The sequence below is a fragment of the Pithys albifrons genome, chromosome 7 (genome assembly GCF_047495875.1).
Source record: "Pithys albifrons albifrons isolate INPA30051 chromosome 7, PitAlb_v1, whole genome shotgun sequence".
Taxonomy (NCBI): Eukaryota; Metazoa; Chordata; class Aves; order Passeriformes; family Thamnophilidae; genus Pithys; species Pithys albifrons.
The window spans coordinates 40,909,113-40,930,302 of NC_092464.1; the positions used below are offsets into that span (position 1 = coordinate 40,909,113).

Genomic DNA, 21,190 nt, shown 5'->3' on the forward strand with positions numbered 1-21,190 from the left:
ATTTTTCAGGTGAGGTTTGACCATATGTTGACCTAACTCTAAATTATGAACCATATCTAAATAAAGGGAAGTGAAAAAGGTTTCCCAGGAAATGTGTAGAAATAAGCAAAGAGAGGAAGACTGAAATGGATACCCAAGATTTTAAGGAATAGCCTGAAGCAGGTCTTAATTGTAAATCTAGATACAAGTTGCCTACTTGCTCCTACTTTGCAAATTCTTCAACTTTTAAAGTCAAATGTGTTTGAATAGAGATTACAGAGCAATTCTTTTCTGTTCTGTCATATTTTTCATGGGAAAATGTGGATTTTTTAAAAGGTAGATTGGATGAACAATTTAGCCCTAATAAAAAGTAAGTAGAAATAAGACAAATAGTCATGTAGCATACTGACAGAAAAAGCAAGACGGTGAAATACTTTAATTGTTTGTTCCTGTTGTTGAATCTTCTGTTTCTAGACCTCAGCTGCACCGATATTTCCTCCAGGAAGTAAGAGACATAATGAATGTGTGTGTTTTTTCCAAAAATGAGTTTATTAAAAGAAAAAGGTCAATAAGTCTCTTCACAATTTGCAACCCTACTACACAGAGGTAGCATTCTGCCAAGCACTTGCAAACACTATTGATTTCCCTTAAATTCAGAAATTTTGCATGATAGCTGTATTGATCGATATATTTGTATTTAAGTAAGGAAATACACAAGGGAAAGAAGTGAATAATCTGACACTATGTTTTAAGGTTAGCATAGTGGAAGTCTCTTGTAAAGATCAAATAGGGCCATATGCACCCTCTGGGTTTGATTGTGCAGCAAGGTAATACAAGACCATTAAACATCTCTTGTTCTATGAGCCTTTGCTAAATGCTTCAAAACAAGGTGCAAGATGTCCTGTGCATAATAAGAGTAGAATCTGTTGCCCAGAGAACATTAATCTTCCTAGCCTTTTTGTGTAGCCTGCATCATGAAGATTTATATCCTTTTAAAATAAACAACCAAATCCATCCTTTCCTATCTAGTTTTCATCTTTCTGTTCTTGCAAAGAAATAAAGTTTTTATCTTCAGCACAGGATCAATTCTGTTAGATATTTAAGTGTTTCAAATGAAAAATCTCTTCTATGATTCTAGTCCTATAACAAATCCTCTGGGCTTCAGTAGATTTCTCCTGTGCTTACAGCTCTGCATATGCTTAAGGTTCTTGGTGCACTGGGCCCTTGGCACCTGGAACACAACTGACATCCAGGGCCTGAATGGCATTTCCTCTGTTATCAAATGTTTGCAGATGAATATTTAGTAGAATCTTGTTAAACTGTGTGATTTTGATGTTAAACAAATAAACACTGTACCTGCTTTTTCATCTAACAAGTTTCCTATTGTTTCATCTGCGAGGTGTGATCCATGAAATGAAATAATTTCTTAAAATTTGTCTTACTGTATCTGAATTCTTTTTATAGCAACTAAATTCTTCCTTTTTTTTGGAGGGTATAAGAAAATATTTTAGAGTTAAATATTCTGCTTCTTAAAAATTATTTTTAATAAAACATAGTTTTGCATACAATGATTAAATTGTTTAGCATTAATTAATATTTTCTCTATAGATTTTGTTATGAATTACTATGTTTCTGCCTCCAATCAGAATTCTAGGCAGTCATAAAAACGCCCCTAATATACATTCTATCTGTTTGATCTATAGAAGTTGACAATTCTTATTTGGAAAGTCTAAATAGGAAATATGCATTTTTCTGTATCATGGCCAAAGTAAAAAAGTTTGGTAACCTCAAATCATGGTGTCACCAGCATCTATTCGGTGTCCATTTAATAATTTTAATTTTGTTAACAGGTTGATAATTCCATCAAATGTTTCAACAGTTTGTCTGATCATTCCATTGTGCATTAGTATCTGCAAATAATTTCAATATAATGGGAGTCTACAGCAGGTATTTCTAAGATTATAGAAGTTGGGGACATAAATATATTTGGAGTTTAGAATAAGCAACAAACATTTTCTTCAGTGTTTAAGCTGTAGACCATCATCTTTTTTTTTCCTGTGCTTGTCTTCATTTATGTTACATAAAATCTTAGCAGCAGTTAAAAAAAATAGAATTACCTTTTCCAAATAAATTTTTCAAGATTTTTTTTAAATACACCATATAAAAAGAATGTTGTTTTAATCTCTATAAATTAATAGTAGATTCACAACATTTCTCTCATGCAATATAGACATAGATGTATAAATGTAAATAAAAATAGATAAATGAGATGAGGCAGAGCTATTATTATGATTAAGCTCCTCAAATGTATTTCCCCCATCTTTGTTTTTTTATGACTTTATCTTTCTTACTTTCTTAAATCCATGTAATTCATGGTTCTGTTTATAGCTTCCTTAAAAAATTAATCTGCCATTATATTTAAACAAAATTTTAAATATCGTCTGTGTGGTTCTGTCTGTGTTGATCTTGATTCCACTTTATACTTACATGTATGTATGTGAATTACTGGAAGCCTCTCTGTGTCTCTTGTTGTGTTTATTCCCAATCATACAAGCTTTCAAACTCATTGTATACCTGAAAACTGACCTAAAACTTGATTACTATATTAGGTGATTGGTGACTGATTTGGGCATTTGGGACATTGCTGTTAAATTTGAATGGACAAAAGAATTACACGCTCTCCCGAAGGGTGCAGAAGAGGAAGCAGTAAAATCCTGTTGTAGAGACCAGGAAAGAATTGCAAAATGTTTGAGTCACATAAGAACTTGGTTCAGAGGTAATGGTGATTTTTGATCTTCCAAATAATAGTTTTCCACTTTAGGTAAAAAACCCATCTTTTTGCTCCCAAGCATAGTAGGTGAGATTTTCTTCTTTTGTATCTATACCCATTAACTCTTAGTGTCTGCGTAACAGTTCACTAGATAATAAAAGTTGCACTTAAATAATCATGAAGCTACTTGTAGGCGATTGGAGTTTTTAAATATATTTGAAACTGAAAAAATAATATATCTCCATGACTATCCTTGACAATCTTCAAAGATATTCCCACTAGTCATTCAGAACTATTTTGTAGAATAGGATAACTAATGTTGTAGTCTTCTATACAAATCTTGTTAATATTACTGTTTTTTCCTGTTTCTGCTATAAGGTTATGACACCAATACATGCCAGGAAATACAATGTGTGACTGAATATGCTATATGGGAAATGTTCCTGTTATGTATATTCTAAGCACAGACCTGCAGACGCTGTCTAGTGACATAGAAATAGGAAATTCAAAGTACATCTTTTCTATAATAATCATATTAATTTGCTCTTAATTCCCTGGCATTTTCAGACCAGTGTTTTTCTAGTATGGCAAGGCATTCTACCCATCCTTAGGCTTTGGAAATACAGTCATCAACTCTAGAAAGGATTTGACTTGAGAAGCAGAGGTTTTTAACCAACTGGGAACAATGAGACAGAAATCCCCATCTGCATTAATTCTTTGTTTAGTTTTTTGAGATGTAGGCTCAAACCCACAAATCAGAAAATACAGATGAGACCGGGTAATATCTGTTTATCCTCTAAGTCTTCTGCTGTTTCTGGTCATCTCTCCTATTCTTGGTCTCTCTTCCTCATCTCTTATGTCGTTCTGGTTATGGAGAAATACAAAAAAGAGGTTTCCTTTCCCTCCATTTGCCTGTCAAGTTTATTATGTTGAAGTTCAATAGGAAGGTTCTGAATCTTCTTCATGCCATTGGGCACTGGAGGAAAAAAATCCCTTAAACTGAGTTGCACTGAACTATTCCCTTGCAGTAAGTGTTTCCTAAGTGAAGAAGGACAGCTTCACATGCCAGGCTCTGAGGAACTTCAGCTGGAATACCTCTCTTGAGGGTCAATGACTTCTCTTATTTGGGCACCCTCCAACAGGATTCAAAAGATCTTCGCTTTCCGTTATGAGCCCCTCAATGTGTAGTGTGTTGGGGTTATTTTCTATCAGCAATGTAATTTCATGAAAACTGAAGCTGTTTTCAGTCCTGAGTTTTCATTACTGCAGTAACCTTACTAAAATCTAAGTTTTCCCATTTTTTGTGTTGTTTTGTTTACCAACTTATAAAGTATAAAATGGCAATCTGAAACACTTATGGCTTGGCCAAAATACAGATCGGCCTATAAGCTCATTTATCTGGTAAGAATAAAGGAAGTGGTTCATAGTTTGAAGGAAAGGTACTATTAGGAGAAGGTTGTTTGTTTTCATTTACATGGATACTTGAAAGTAAAGTTGTTTTCATATACTTAGAAACATTTATTTGATATTATCTAGAGGCAAGTTTTCTTTTATGACCTGGGCACATGGTAGCACTTTATGTGCAGTAGACAATGACGCGCAAGAGAACTGTGTTTAACTCAAGAAGTAGTTTTTACAAAGCTTTATCAGGGATCTGTTTGCTTATGCTCATGGTTTACTTTAAGGTCATGAGTAGTCCCGTTATTTTAAATGCTGTGTTGACCACAGCCAGAGAAACTTTGCATGGTCAGATGTTCAGTATGTGTACCTGGTGCTGCTTGATTCCTTCAGTTAAGTTTTTCATTAACTTAATAGTATTTTTGTTTGTTACTGCCTGTGTGTCCTTCACACTAGACTGCAGGATTATCAATAATCTGCAGAATTATTTGAATTTTAGTAGCTTTTCTTTGCCTTCTTTTTTCCAGGGGAATAAGAGCAAATCACAGCATAATCTCAAGCTCTGGTGCCTTAGCACACTATTTTATTTCCATTGTATTTTATATTGGGAATTCTAATGTAATTTTTTCATTGAGATTTACTTATGTTTCAGTGAAATCAGTGACCTTGTATTGATGTATCCTGGAAAACCAGTCCTTGCTACACTGAATTCAAATGGCTTATAATAACTTCCCAGTTATAATTTGCTCATCCCTTCTAATAAGTTAATCATCTCTCTCTTCTCCAACGTGAGTGGCCAAAGCTTAAGGGAAGAAAAAGCAGCTTTCCTAGACAACTCTGTAGCTCTGTGTGCATGTTCCTCTGTTCTGTATTTGAAACTTGACAGATATCTGAGGCAGTTGAAATTGATTTTGAGTACCCTGAGAACTGGTATTGAAAACATCTTGCTTCTTATTTTCTTCTCTTTGTAGTTCATTCTGCTTTCTCTTTTATTTTTCATCCATCCTACTGAAGTCATGGAATTGTTAGATTGACTATTACATTTCTAATGGATCAGTTGAGTCCTGGAAAAGCCAGAGGATATTAGCCTTTTCACATTCAAATGTGTCATATACAATATATGTGGTTCTATGAATAATTAATTTGAGTGAAAGGCCTGAGTATGATTTCACTGGGTAAGAAATCACTTTTCTGGCTATCCAGTTTGCCTCTTTGTTTTTTTTTAAATGTTCTTTGAACATTTTCAGCCCAATTACAACCTCTGGCAAATCCTGATTCCAGAAACAAAATTCATGTTGTGTTTTTATTTAAATTGAACAGACAAAATTACTTTTTTTAATTAATCTGACGTTTGCTTCATTCTCCTGTGTTCCCTTGGTTGGATCTTTGGGGACTATATTGTCTGTAATGTCCCTCAAGTGATCAAACAAGTTGGCACTGAACAGATAATCAGAGTTAAGGCATGATACTGAAAAGTGCTCTATAATTTCCTCTGTATTATTTAATTCCATAAGAAATGGTGTTGAGCTTCATATTTTTGTGCTGAAAATTGTAACTTCATGGTCAGAGAAAGCAAGCTGTTTTATTGTCAAGGGAGCAGGAGCCTGTCCCCAATCAGCAGTAAAACAATTTATGGGAGGAGTATTTGTTTCTCCAGCAGAAAATAAAAACTGTTTGCAGGGTATTGTAGCTAATGACAGGATGGATAAATCATGCACCTGCAGAATTCCTAGTATACAATAGATATAACATTGCAGGGCAGAAATCATAGCTTTGATAAATGTCCTAATCCCACAGTGATGGTTACAAAAGCATGCAAGCCCATCCCCAGGAGTTAGCTGGAGAGTGGTACATTGGTTAGCTTTGTAGGATTTATAGAATTCTTCCCACTGGCCAAATGCATTTCATAACTGCACTGTATTCAGTAAAGTAAGCATTTTGTGGACATGAAGACTTGTCATGTGCACATGATGCTAGAGTCAACACTTTCTCTCCTGCAGCTGAGGAAAGAAATTTGGCTTTTTATCATTTGCTAGAATTGTAGAAGTCTTGTTGTGTCACAGACATTTTTCAGTTGTTTATAGGCATCCCTGTTTCCTGGTATCTGAGTCTGGATTGCACTCTGTGGTTAATGCTGCAGATTTGCTTAAATTGTCAGCCAGCTGTTACTCTTGAGATTGCCTAAAAAATGTTGTATATTGCAAATCTAGTGTGAGGAAAATCATTTTGTATCGAAGACACCAGTTGATTTATTGTTCAGGGAGTAATTCAATATACATATAGTAAACAGATAGTTCAGAAAAAAGATACTGCAGAACATAGTGAAACATGCCTTTGGGTACTGTAAACGGGGAAGGAATTCAAGTGTTAATGAAATAATTATTTTTCTTCCCAAAGTCTCAAAAATTAATTTCACAAAAGATGTTAGCTGTCTGTAAAAAGTTCCAATTTAGCACACAGGTAAATTCTAAAATGAGTCATTAATCAGAAAAGCTCCTGAACTTGTGTTTCAGTCAGCGATACTTAGGTCCACATAGAAAAATCAGATGTAGGTAAAAGTGGTTTGTTGGCTTACCATAAAATTAATACAAAAGCCCTCTGTACCTGGGAATGGGATCTTAGCAAATACACTTATGATGATATTTTTTTCCCCAATTTTTGCATTATCCCTCTGTGTCCTCTGTTTTCCCAAGGCAATGCTGTAAGTCCCAAATACTGCTGTATATTTTGCAGAAAAGTCCCTCAAGTGTGGCAACTGTTGTACATGAGAGAGAGATTCTTAGACCTCATTAAATACTGTCCTGGAGATCTACCAAGATCAGATCCCTAATATAATATGCTTTGTATTTAATAAACAACTTTCTTTAAGAATAATGTTCACCATAAGCCTTTCTTATCTAGAGCAATTTCTCCCCTACAAGTTCTCTGCCATTGTGACTCGTGTGCTTGACAGCCCATGGTGGAAAAGCATCCTTTTCTCCAGTCACTCTGTTACAGATGAGCTGTATGTGCATAGGAGTATTGCACTGAGCAATTTATTTAATATGGGCGACTTCTTTAGAAATCAGAAGTATGCAGGTCATCTGTGGTTGGGGTCTTAACCAGTGCTATCTTACAAGAATTTGCTGAGAACACTCAGAGCATGCTAATCTTGGGTTAACATAATGCTTCTCTACTGTAATTGTAACCATGGTGTTGTCAAAATGTAGGAGTACATTTAACAGATGCCAGTGTGTTTTATTTTCAGAAAATAATTACTTAATGACCTGCCATTACAAGGTCATATTCAACGTCCTTCTGAGGTTGTTCTGAGTTAAATTTATCACAATAAATTGATTAAATAATATTCTGAACAGATGAAACTTTGACATGGCCTTACTTGGAGTCAAGATACTCACTGTGTTCAAATCTAAATTAATGGTTTAAACTAGAACAAAAAGAATCCCATTTAACAACATAGATTTTAATCCTAGTTTACTTCTTACAAAAAATGTAACAAAGATAAAAAAAAAATTATCCTTCGGTAAGTCTCCTTTCACTTTCCTTTCTGTGAAAGGAAGGTGACATACAAGTGAGCAGTCCAGAAGCATGTGTGCCCATTCCCTATGGTTGGGTACAACATGAGCAACAGAACCAATACAAGAATCTTATGCATGCAAAATTTCTTTTCTTATCCTGGAGAAATCAGTTTGAAGTACAGGAGCATTTCTAGAGACTTTTACTTGGCCTTTGCACTGAGTTTGCCTGCTGAGATACTGGGGCTGGTAATGCTTTCAGGGGGGAGTGTGTGTTAGCAGAAGTTGCCTGAAACCCAATGGTCTCTTGCCTAGAGACCCATCAGGTAACAGCTATTTTGGATTACACACAGGTATCTTGCCCAGTTTGCCAAGCATCTTTAAGCTTTAATCTGGATTACTACTGGCCTATCTTTTGTTACTAATTCTTTGCTCCTTGACATTGATACAGATGATAAAACAGCAGAAAACCAGGCTCTGTGGCCTCTTCCCAAACTATGAAGGCCTTAATTTTTTCAGCTCCCCTGCTCACTCTCTTGTTACTGTAGGAGCAATGTTTCATACTTTGCCCAGGAAAAAAATGCTCTTAGGATTCAAGTAACAGTTAAAAGTACAACATGAATTACATCTTGAGTCATTGGAAATGACAGCAGTTCTAACCAGGCAAGTGTGAAACCCATATATATTTGGTTTTTAAGGCCTAACTCTAGGGAAAAATAACAAAGAATGACAAACTCTTTTTTCTAAAATACATTCCTTAAGAGTTATTTGAGACCCATCCTAAAAAGTCTCTCAGTTTAGCCTTTCTGCTGGGCCCCAGCTCTAAGTATTCCAGCTGTGCAGGCCTGGGTCCCCTTCACCTCCTTGGCAGGGAGCTCGTCTGCCAAGCAGGGCTGTCCATGGAGAGCATTCCTCTCTCACCTCCTGGGAGGGGGCACATGGGCTGCACACCTCTGAGTTTTGGCATGATGTGAGCTGGCTCTCAGTGCTCTTGGATCCACTGGTTGAGCTGTAACCTTTCATGTATGCTGAGATATGAAATATAGCCTCATCATTTCTCTGTGGTTTCAGTGGAATGCTATTTCTTTTGGTTGATCATGTTTTTCCAGGTAGAGCATATGGAATTTCAATCTTATGTCTGGAAAAACATTGTTTTTCTCAAGTATGGTCATATATCCAAAGTTTTTGTGAAGGTTGTGAGACAAACTTGATAAACTTGAAATCTGCAATAGCCAAATATTAGAAGCTCAGTTCTTACTGAAACAGATGGAATCTGATTCTAGACTGTAAAAGACTTGTATGCTATAGGGAATGATTATGTTGGAAAACGTAGCAACACAAAATTCCTTTTTCGTGTTATTAAAAATAAAAAATTCTGCAATATTTTTATGTTTAGTTTTCATAACAACCCCAAAAGAAAAAACAGTCTTGCTCTTCAATTTCTAAATAACACAATCTTTAGGGTCTCTCAAGTGGATTTTGTGATGAACTAGCTTCAGATTTGGTTTGCCAGTTTCATATTTTCCCTGAGCATGAAAACAAATGCAACATTTTAGCTCATGTAATAATGTTCCAGGGCAGCTATTTTAATTTCTTACTTTTACAGGTTATAGAAAACCTTTGATTTCTATGGGAACAGTAGTATTTTGTAAAGCATCCAAACTTTTAAGAGCATAGGACTGTGCTTTGCATTATGCTCTGATCCAAATACAGGCAACGGAGTTCCTGCAAACAGTGTCTCCAGAATGGCAGTTTTTCTTCTTGGCTTTTCCCATCTCCAGTAATCAAAAAATAAGTGATGTCAAATCCCTTGAAGGGTTGGGGGAAAGAGTGTGTCTATCCTTTCAATCACAGTTCCTTTCAGAAAAAAACAATAACAAAAAAGCAGAAGGTACAGCTGAAGACAGAATCATTCTATAATCAAAATCCAGGGGACTGGAAACAACTCAAATTGTGTGGGCTAAGAAAATGACATCATAGCTCTGTGAAGTTGCTTTTAAAAGATGAGGTAGTGGGAGGAGGAATTCAAATGTTATTTACACCTCTTTAATCTCACTTCTCTCTCCCCCCCCCCCTCCCCCCTTAAAGTCAATTGAGAGGTAACCTAGAGGAGGGTATTTGAGCCTCTCTCATCTTTAGGAGTGCCAAAGCCAATAATAATCACGGCATTTTGGAACAGTTGGCAGAAGGGTGCCTAAGAGATGTAGCAAATCTTGCATTCGATGTCATGTAGAATTTCAGAAATTAGCACATTTTTCCTATCAGTTTTCTGCATGGTGACACTGTAATGTAAGAGTGGAGGGTACAGATGTGATGACCTGAAGACTAAGGCTGTGTCAGAACTATTACTGTTGCCTAATGTCTTAGTCAAGGGGTGACTGCTGTTTCTTACACCTACTGTTAATGTGTTTAAAAGCTGGAAAAGTTGCACCATTCAAAAATATTGCCACCATTTAAAATTTGTACTGTGCTTTAATGATAAAATTTGTTCCACAAATACTGTATTTTTCCACCATTATAATTCACATATCAGCTGTCACAAGAACTAAGAACTGAAAGCAGTTAAGATCAAGAACTAGTAATAATACCAATAACACTTTGCACTTCACTCATGCTTGGGTCCAAAAACTTTCAAAACTTCTATAAACATGAAAAAAAGGTTAGTCTAGAAGTTTTAAAGTAAGATTATCCATACTTACAAATCAGAGAAATTAAGGCATAGGAAAAAAAGGGCTATGCATTCAAGTATGCTTAGACATTTAAATGTTATTGATCTCAATTTTAGATTGCATCAGACCCTTAGGGTATAAAGGTACTGGACCAACTTACTAAAGGAAAAGAAAATTCTCCCCTTGTTCTCTAATGTCTTTTGTTTCTATCGAAACATAGCCAGGAGGGCAACAGTTTTTTGGGGAGTCTGGGGGAAGGTTTTCTTGCGTGGTTGGTTGGAGGGGGTTTTGGTTTTTTTTTTTTGTAATCTGAGAATTTTCTGCAGAAGTTTTCTGATAAAAGTTGACCAGGCTGTCCCAGAAGTGGCAGTGGTGGTCTGCCATTGATAACCTAAGGGATATAAATAAGACAGGATTATGGGGAGAGGTGATACCTTTTCTTGATGGAATCAATAGTTGAGGAGAAACAGGATACAGTTCTAAATCCTGAGTATAAGCTTGTATGCCACACCACCTGCCCCTTTGCCTTTGCTGGCTGCCAGACACCCAACTAGAGGCTCTTTCACTCACTCTCCTCAACAAAAGAGGGGTGGAAAATAAGGTGAAAAAGTTTGTGGGTCAAGATAAAGATGGAGATCATTTAACCAATACCTTCACAGGCAAAACCAGACTCAATGTCTGGAAATTAATTTATCATTAGTTACAATAAGTTTGGATATTGAGAAGGAAGGGAAAATTATGAGAATACCCACCCCTTCTCCCCTCTGTCTTTTTCCCAGGCTCAGCCTCACTCCGTTCCCAATCCTGAGCCTGCTTCTCACCCCTACTGGCACAGAGGGTGTGGGGAATAGCAGCTCCTCTCTCCTTCTCATCTTCTGCTCTAATGTAGGTGTGGGCCACAGGTCCTTCAGGTTATCTCCACCTCCTCCAGCATGGGATTCCTCACAGATCCTGTCCCACACCTTCTCCAGAAGAGCTTTCCAGGGGCTTCACGGGAGCTTCCTCATGCTCCTCCTGCTCTCCCCCAGGTGCTCACAGGCACGTTTCTCACTTTTTTTCCTCACTTTCAGGCAGCGTTTTGCCCTTGAGAAAATACTTCTTCCCAGAAGTGCTGCCATCTTTGCTGCAGACCTCAGCCATGGTCTGGAACCAGCTGTGCCTGGCACTTGTGCAGCCCTGGTGTGACCTCACAGAGGCTGCCCTGCACTGCCAGAACTGGAGCACCTGCCCCCAGGACACCACCATTCCCTCACAGCGCTCTCAGTTGGTCCAATGTGTTTCCCATAGTTGCCTGTGCACTGTGATGGGAAGGCTGCAGAGATGTGCAGTGCTGTGCTGATCAGAGGATACCTTGAGTTGAAAAAGTCGACTTTGGGATCCCTGATCTCACATCCTAGCTCCCCAGTCACCCAAAGGAACAGGACATAGTGGCTGGTTGTGCAGATATCTCTTTTCTCTGGCTGACAATCTGGATATCTTCAATATTTCATAGCTAATTATCCTGGGAATGTCTTTGTGTAGTGACTTTTGTTTTGTTTTGCTTTGTGGTTTGTTTTCTTTACTGGATGTAATCCAGCAGAAAGAGAACAGCTTTCATTGGGTTAGACATGATAGCCCCCCACCAAAGCAGTTCAGAGCAGAGGGTTGTCCCCTCAGCGACCTCCCTCCCATGGCTCCCACCTACCCCAAGGGGGAGTGAGGTCTTGCTTCCCGCCTCTGTGTCCTGAGTGACCTGCTCAAGTAGGACACCCAGCTCATCCTTCGTGGTCTGAATGGCTCACTGTTCCTAATGCACCCTCTGTGAGGTAGGATCTGGATGGAGGAGTAGAAAGGAGGCAGAAGGGGTCCTCTCTGTGCCTGGATTTAGCTCTGGGGCTGAGCCACGTGTCCAGCATGGTGGTAGATCCAGGAAGGCATCTCATGTAGTGCACAAGCACAAAACAAAACTCAGCCAACAGACAGAAGGCTGTTCAGGAACTAAGACAGGCTGTTTGAAAAACAGGCTCATTTTTGCTCCCGTTCTGTAATATAGGAGCAGGTATTATGCATGTCTGTGTATTGCCAATAGCACATCTCTCCTTACGGTAGTGAAGTTCTCTGTCATAGTGAAAATAATCAGTTAACAATTATCCCAGGTGGCAATATATCTTTACATCCTGTCAGCCACAGATATTTTTCACTGGTACATACAATGCAAACCAATCAGTAATAATAGGAAGGAGTGAAGCCATTGTTAGGACAGAGCAGCTTGATGTTCACAGAATATTCAATGGGAGATGAACTTCTCAAGAGGAGGTAATAAGCAGCAACACTTGAATACCTGATGTTTATAAAAGGGAGAAATTTATATGGAAAAGTATATTATGCCTAAAAACCTTTTTAATCTGTCTGAAACAAAACCTTGCCTTCATCTCTCGTGTAGAAGTAAGTCTGCCAGGGCACAGAAAGAGAGATTTGTCTTTGAGGAGTGATCTGAAAGATAAGTAATACGTCAAAGGAAAGAAAATGCAGTTTCTGCTCCTTGGGGAAAGAGGGTAAAAGGGGAAGGGGGAAAAAAAAAAGAGAAAAAACATATTCAAACTCCTCAGTTGTTTTTTTTTCTTCTTCTTTCTAGCTGTAGCCTTTTTCTTTTGATTTCTCTTGATTTAAATTCATACAAAAAGATTTATTTCAAATAAGCCCCTTTAACTGTAGGGGCAGATTTTTTTTTTCTAAAGCCTTTTGTAAGAACAAAGTAACCACTTGTCACACGCAGTGACTAATGAGAGTTTAGTGTGGGTTTTAGTGTTCATTCATATGCTTTGTGTTGGGCTAGTCGTAAGTTAAACCTTTAGAAACCACACGGCAGGAATCCTCCTCTTAGGGCTGGGGGCGGGAGGCGACTCTGGGAGGTTTGAGAGCTGCGGAGCGGAAACTGCTCTTTTCAGGCTTCCTAATCGGCGGCGCAGGAAATAAACACATGCAGGAAGTCGTGTGGCCTTTTCTTGAACTTAAAGTTTATACACCAATTGATAACTGAGACAAACTCTGTGTACATACACTTTTGAAAATTAAATGAAATAAAGAGGGCATGTTCTGCCCATGCCAGCGTGGCCTGCAGTTTCTGTAACTAGCTTATCTAAATACAGTGTTAAAAACTGGGAAGATTATACAGGGTGTATGTATTTTCATAGCTAGAACATGTCCTTGAAATGTCTTCATGTGTCCTCTCTGTCCTCTTTTCCTTCATTTTGGTAATTCTCTCCCAATGAAACTGAGCTGAAGCATTGAAATGAAACCAAAAATCACGTTTATGAAGCTGTTTTCTGTGCTTCTGCACCAGACTCTTTCATACTTGCCTTGACCTTCTCATTTATCTTGCAAGCACTTCAGAGTAAGGATGGTCTTGGACTGTGTGAAACACCTTGTTTGATGGTGGCCCATATTGATATTTGGTTAATGCTACATATATGGTATAGAAGTGTTGTCTCTGAAAGGAGGGTAAAAATAAATGAAGTGTCATTCTTGAGTATAGCTTTTGAAATTGATAGCATCAATTTACAAACAGGGACATTTATAAGCATTTCAAAGAAATATTTGTGTTCATATTTCTCAAGCTTTCACTATATTAACAAGCTCACTGTAAATTTAATGCTTTAAAATGAACAGGTTTAATTTTATAATAATTATGATTAGTTGAGGTAAATTGGCATTAGAAATTTAGAACACCTTTGCCAGTAAAAAGAAAGCAAAACCAAATGCAGAGCAGAATATGGAGTAAAAAATACATTTGCATGTCTTTGAAGACCAGCCTAAATATCTGCTAAAAATGCATCCACTCCTATACATCTTCTCTCTTTTTATAAATTGATATTTTTTGCTGCCCTAATAAACCACCCATAATAGTGCAAGTGTTCATTAGGAATATTTTTATAAAACAAGGTCTAGAAGCAAAAAGCTGCAGTTAAAGTAGAATGAGAGAAAGACAGAAAGCATGCATATGCATTACATATCTATAGTCTGGGTTGCTCGTAAATGAAGTTATTGAATTAATTTTTTAAAAAAGTTAAGATTTTGGAATTTTTTTCTGCATTTTAAGTAATTAAAACATGTCATGAAATTTCATAGAGTGCTTAGAAAGTTACATATTTGAAATGTATTTTTGTAATAGTGTGGTCTTACCTAGCTACTAGATGGGATTTCAAGGCTTCAAGAAATACATCTAAACATTGCCCCAAAACTGCCTTTTCCTGTAAAATGGGCATATCTGATCAGGAGTTCAATAAATTTCAATATAATAAAAAATTATGGAAGTTTCTACTATTAATCTTGGAATTGCACCTTCTGTGTATTTTCAGAACATTGCCTTACTTCTATCACTTATTGATTATCCATTTGATTTATATCCCAGCCTGAAGCCTAGCAGTCATCAGTCTTCCTTCTGGGCATTGCAGTAACATAGCTCTTTCACTGATATCTTTGAAAGAATCCATTTTTTCTTTGCCCAGTTCCTTACAGGAAACACTCAAGCTTATCCCAGACTGTAGGTCATTATATATATGCACAGTGATGATATATAGCTGCATTATTTGTATTCTACCCTAAAAGCTATTTTTAAGTTGCATTTCTTTCTTTTTTGATAGTCCAGCTCCACAGTGAGAACGTACCAAAACAGTAAATCAAGAGTGACCATGAGCCCTGGCTTTAGCTCCCAGTGGAATAGCAGCCAACCTGCTTGGAATACATACACCTTTCCAAGAGCAAGCTTGCACTACCAGTCTCATGCTAGCTACACCTACTGTGCTGGACATCCTGCTGTAAGTAATTAAAACCTTTTCTGCAGTTACCTGAATGTGCTCAGTGATTCCCTGGGAGGTGGAGGCGCTCAGGTGCTGACAGTTCATCACCCTTCTCCAGCCTTCTCTGTGTCCCACGGCAGTCAGGGCAGCACATGTGTACTAACCCTAAACCTAGAAAATATTAGAATGAGCCTTAAACATAAGCAAATGTGAAAGTTTCATGACTAAGTAAAAATACATATAATTTTTTGTCTTTGGGCGTCCTTCTTGAATGAAATTATTGTTGTGTGCCTGGGTTTTGGTGTCAGAGATGTGGTCTGGAAAGCAATACTATAGATGGCCTCTTTTTTGTTTCTAGTGAGCCTCTTAGATGAATGACTTATTCTTTCAGAGATTTAAAATTGTGTGGATGAGTCAGTGAAGGAGAGTATCCCTTCTCATCTTTAGATTTGTTTATGCTTGCTACTTTATCATTAATGTGATCAGTGGTGAACATGCAGTCTCGTTGCTAAGCAGACTACTGGTCTTCTGTAATTTGCATGAAATGGTCGTCAAAAAAAATGGGGAAGGGAGACTCACTGCTGTTTTGTGCTATAATTTGACAACCACGAAAGGGTAGCAACTGCAGGCTGATGGTGGTTTCTGTCATATTGGTATAGTTGACTGCTTATAGCAGAGCCCTTTCATTCTTTCAGTTTCTGATTTTGAAAGATCCTGAGAGAGTTAATGGGGAAAGATCTCATTAGTGTAAGCAATCTTCTTTTTTTCCTGCTCCACACTTTATTGTTTTAGTGTTTGCATTTGAACTTAGCTTTGGAAATTTGGACATAGAACTTTTTAAAGGACATAGTATCTTAATTTCCTGCCATGTGTACATAATCAAGTTTTGCCATCCTGTAGTGAATCCCAACAGGAAAATGGGAAAGTGCAGCTTTTGCTCTAGAGTGGAAATTGTGCTACACAGTCTTATTGCAAGATCTTTGGGATTTGATTTAGATTTGCTATGTTACCTGCCAACAGACTTCTGGCCAGAAGTTTGAGTTAGGAATTGTCTCAAACATGAATGTGGTAATTGAAATAAAGGAGAGAGATAGATTTGTAAGATCTTATCTCTTTTTTGAGGTGATGAATTCTCAGAATGAATTAAACTTCTCTATGGATTCTGGTGTTTGCTCATGTCTGTTATGATGTTATTGAAAATGATAGGAACTGTCATGAGAAAATAAAATGTATTTGGCATCGGAAGGAGGTGGAGAGTTTCCTCCTTTAGAATGATGGCTCAAAAAAGAGTCCCTTTTACAGCTTAATTTAACTTAAACTGTGAGTATTCAAGTCATTAACTGCTCCTTTACTTTGATCATTTAGAATAAACACTACCCATTCTGATAGTCAAGCTTTGACTCTGCTAAGCAAAAGAGCATAAAAGAGGAATATTATTTTTTTTGGAAGAATTTGAATTGAAATGTCAGTCTTTTTCAAGCTACTTCCACACTTCCTCTTTCCTTTATTTAGACTAAAGTAGATGGTGGCTGAACTAGAATCATAGTACAATATTTGTATATTGTACATATACAACTTATACAATATTTGTTTTCACTGAGCACTGTAATAGTAGTCATTGGAAATGATAGTCCAGGATTTGATTTATCTGACTGCTGAAAAGTAGAGATTTCAGAATGAGCAGATTTGCGTAAACCTTTGTGCAGATTGTTGAATTAGTCTGGCCCTCAGTGTCCCTGTGTTGAGCTGTTTACAAAACTTGGCCCATTCCTTGGCTGCTGCTTATCTGAGGAGCTCTGTTGCAGTGCTACTCAGCAGAGATTGGACTGATTTCCTAGGCTGCTGGTAAAAATCTGTAACAGATTAGCTGACGCTGCAGTGCCGACCACTGGGATCACACACTTTTTCTGTACCTTCCCTACTTTTGTATTCTCTGAGGGTGAGGCCTTAAGCAGGGCCCTGGGTAAGGCACTTGAGCAAACTCAGCTCCTCCCTCCTGCGGCATCCAAGAAAAAACTAATGCCCTAATATTTGCTTGGATATCTGTTTCATTCTATATGACAAAGTTATAATTACTCTGATTCTTGTTTCCAAACTAGTTGTCGCAGTTAGGTTTATTTAATGTGGGCTCAAACCAACCTTTCTATGGCAAATGACAACAATAAAAGCTGGATATGGAGGAGTTCCTTTATTCATGAATCTTCCCAGGATTGCATGCTCAACTGGATATCTACTTTACTTCAGAGGATTTTATTTGCCCTCCTCTGACACAAGTTCACCAGAACAAGCTGTAGGTTGTAGTGCTGTATGAAGCTGTTTCTGCAAAGCCTCCCACATGGAATATGTCTAAAGATCGTTGCAGTTCCTTGACACTTTGGAGGCTAACAAACTTGCGAGCGCTTTGCAAGTTCAAGGCAAACAAATGTCAGGGAGTTGAATCTGGCCTTGAAGTACTTAAAGATATTAGTCCCTGAAGACAGTGCCAAGAGGAAAGCTTTGGATTTCTCTACTGTTTGGAGAAAAGTTGGAGACAAAAAAAATTGATTTTAATTGGGCCAAATGTAGCTAAAGAAAAAAATTTTAAGAAATCCTCTAATTCATTTTTTTTTTCATCTAAATGGAAGAAAAATATCTTACAAAGAGCAGTGTTAAGAGACTATGACTCTGGCTGGTCCTGAGAAATATGTTGTAGCTAAAGGTGGGGGGTTAATTTTGTTTTATCAGAGAGCACACTTTGCATCTCTCGTCCATAGTACCACAATCATTGATTAAAAGCAATCATTCCACCTTAGGAAAGAAAAGAACAGGAAGCTTGTTTAAACAGTGTCATTTTTCAGCTCTTAGAGTTACGTCAGGGAAAAAAAAAGGCTTCATATCATCCCAGTCAACAGTGAAAAGCAGTTTTTAAACAGACAAGAAGGTGCTAACTTCTCACTATACTAAGGGGCAGGATGCCCTGTAGGATCTGTGTATACTAATATGAATGATAATGTGGTAGATGGCCCTTATAAAGTAAATGATTTTTTGTAATAGAGGGTAGAAATTCTTCTGGCATTAACATTCGGAGACTTTCAGCCAGAAAAATGCATCATGTAGTGCTCAGAATACGACAAGACACCTCATCATCTAACATGCCTTTCTCTTGAACTTTCTTCACATAGGAAGATGAAAAAATAGGGAAAGTAATTCTGATTATCCCTGTTGGGCAAGATAGGAATAGCCATTTGAAAACTTTCACATCTATGCAGGCTTCCTACTCATGCTTTTCCCAAAGAATCACTTCATTTACCTTTCTCTACATTTTGCTGGAAGGATGATAGAATTTCACAGATCTTCAGAAATCTTGTCCATTGAATTAACTCTAACAAATGACTTCTTAGAGTGTGCTGTCATTTTAAAGTAGTACATGTGCAAAATGGGCAAACAGAACACAAATCTCATCAGGCTTTAGATTATTTCAGCAGAAATTGTAAGGGAGTCTCATGTGTTTCTTGAATATTCATGTAGCTGTCACAGATACCTGCCACACTCACTTCTGTAGGAGTCAGTCCTTACTTATGAAGGAGTTTGGCAATGTGTTAGTCTTTGATGAAGCACACAGTACTGTCACAGACTGTGTTACCCTACAGGGTTTGAAACCTTTGTTGTATGCCCATGGGACCATGAATTCTGTATTAATTTCTTCGTGTGCCTACATCTATGTAGCATGCACGATGTTTTTGAAATCCTTATCTGTCTGGATATGCATCTCAGCAAATGTAAGACTTTCAGCCAGAATCTATTCTGCAGTCTAACAGGGTTCAGTCATGCTCCACTAGATCAGTGACAGCCTTCAAAGAGTGATTGGTTAAATCTGTAAAGTTATTATTTGGAGCTCTACACATAATGTTTACAAGCTGTTACATCAGAGATGTCATAAATGGATAAGAAAATCAGTTTCCTTAGCAGTCCCCGTTCCTACAGTCTGTCCCCAGACTTCTTTCTGCTAACTTCTTTAGATGTGTGATTGCTTCTGAAATTATGCTGTTAGTTGGAATTTGCACAGCAGAATTTTAAAAAAAGGTGATGCAGAGCTCTGTAAGACGTAACTGGCATTCTTCCACTCACTTCTCTGAGCCCTAGTAGGATTTCAAATCTTTAGTCTTAGGAATCTTGAGACCCAGTAGAAGGAGCTATAGCTCCTTTTACATGTTTGTGCTGACAACCCTCGGACAGAAAGGCAGAAAAGGAGCAAGGCTGACACTGTGGACAACACTAATGGAAGGTCTTACTCACTGTCAGCATGACTATGCAGAGTCCATGGGAATAATTTCCAATGGCAGGTAGGTAAGCCTCCTTGCTGATGACAGAACTGCTGGACTGCAGCATTGCACAGCTGTAATGCTTTATGTAAACTGACTGTTCTGATTATTGCCACACAAATTGGATTAACATCTGTACTGAGATCTCACTGATTGACTTTTTTAACAACATATTATGAATATAATTTTAAAATTAGGAAACCTGACATTTTTATGTGATTAGGTGATACAATGTTTAGGGACCACATGGAGATGAGATAGATTTATCAATTTGTATGTACGCATAGGAACATATTTAATGACTAAATTATTAGTCTATAGTGTATATATATTTATATATATAACACAAATAAAGCTTTTGGCTAAAATCTTTGTGGAGTGATGTAGAAACACTCTCAGCGATGGGCTGGTGTTGGATGTCAATCTCCAGTCTTCTGATGTGATCCTGTTCTCTGAAACATACACCTAATTACGGAACCCATTCTTATAAGGGTAATATCCTACTCAACATAATTCTATAGAACTGAAATAAGGCTGACAGAAGCAGTATATTTGTACATCCTAAATTCATAAGATAGACCATAAATGATGTGATCATATGCTATAACGCAAAGATAATGTTTTAAGAACCATCTTCCTAAATCCAGGGAGTGTTCAATACATATAGCATGGGTGTCCTATTCAAAACAGGCCTTTATTTCTCTAGAAATGTATGTAGAACAGATCAGCACTCCAATTTATCACTTATTTAAATACTGAGATCTTTCCAGTGGATAATTCTGCTGCATCTCTCCTTAGAGAAAGTGACAGTGCTAAGAGTGAAATTCTTATACAGTATAATACTGTCATCACTAATTTCTAAGATATCTGTTTAAACAGAAGCTGTCACTTTCTGATCTGGCTTGAGCCTCCTGCCTGATTCATTTTGTAATGTCACGAACAGTGGATTGTGGATTCATGGAGTAGAGCTGGGCTGATTAGAGATGAAGAAACTTCCTTTTACACGTGCACATCCTCATAATCAGCAATGATGGGAGAGGAAGTAAATAGTACAGTAGGCATAAATTGAAAGTGTCTCTCTAAGAATCTCTCAATTTCACTTGAAGTTGTGAAATCTTGGTTTTCTGTCCTTAGTGTTAAAACTTTCTTGGCTTCAAGGGCCTTTTGTGTGACCTTTTGTCATAGTATATAAAGTGTAAGTCACGTATTTTGATCCTCTAACTGTGATGATAGCCCCAGCTTCAGAAGTCCGTTAGTTAATCCAGAGAAAGCTCAAGTGAAAGTGGAAAGAAGTGGGAAAGAAAGTTCCCAATCAGAAGTAAAAGTGAAGTTTATCACCACAAGCTTATTTTTTTGTAATTGCTGATATGTTCCTTATGAAATACTGCAAGTGAGAGAGCAAATGAAGAGGCAGTTATTAAAATGAGAATGAAATGTGTGACATCTCCATTGCTGGGTATCCATTGTGGTACAAGAGAAAAGCTGTGCCAATTAGGAGGAAAGTAAATGAAGGATTGTGGGGAAAGGAATATTTTTAATTGACAAGATGTAGCTATCAGGTGAAATGAGTAGCTTAGTGATCAGCTGCAAATCCATATGCTAACTGCTGACAAATTATTTATACTGTTTATCTACTACCTCCATCTACAGGAACAGAGCCTCAAAAACATGAACGTATTAGGCCGCAAATGTAAAACACATTTTCACTGTGGCTTGGCTTCTTTGGAGAAGAGAGGGTGGAAATTTCAAACCCCCAAACAAATATGTCTCTTAATTAACT

General features: G+C 37.5%; 1 protein-coding gene across 3 annotated transcripts in view; it reads left to right on the forward strand.

The window, feature by feature from the left end:
* The window catches only part of RBMS3 (RNA binding motif single stranded interacting protein 3), a 708,641-nt gene that overhangs the window by 204,452 nt on the left and 482,999 nt on the right, over window positions 1-21,190 (forward strand). For all 3 annotated transcript variants that reach the window (XM_071561125.1, XM_071561126.1, XM_071561127.1), the window contains one exon: window positions 14,954-15,127. In XM_071561125.1, coding sequence (XP_071417226.1) covers window positions 14,954-15,127 — 174 coding nt within the window. The remainder of the gene's footprint in view (window positions 1-14,953; window positions 15,128-21,190) is intronic.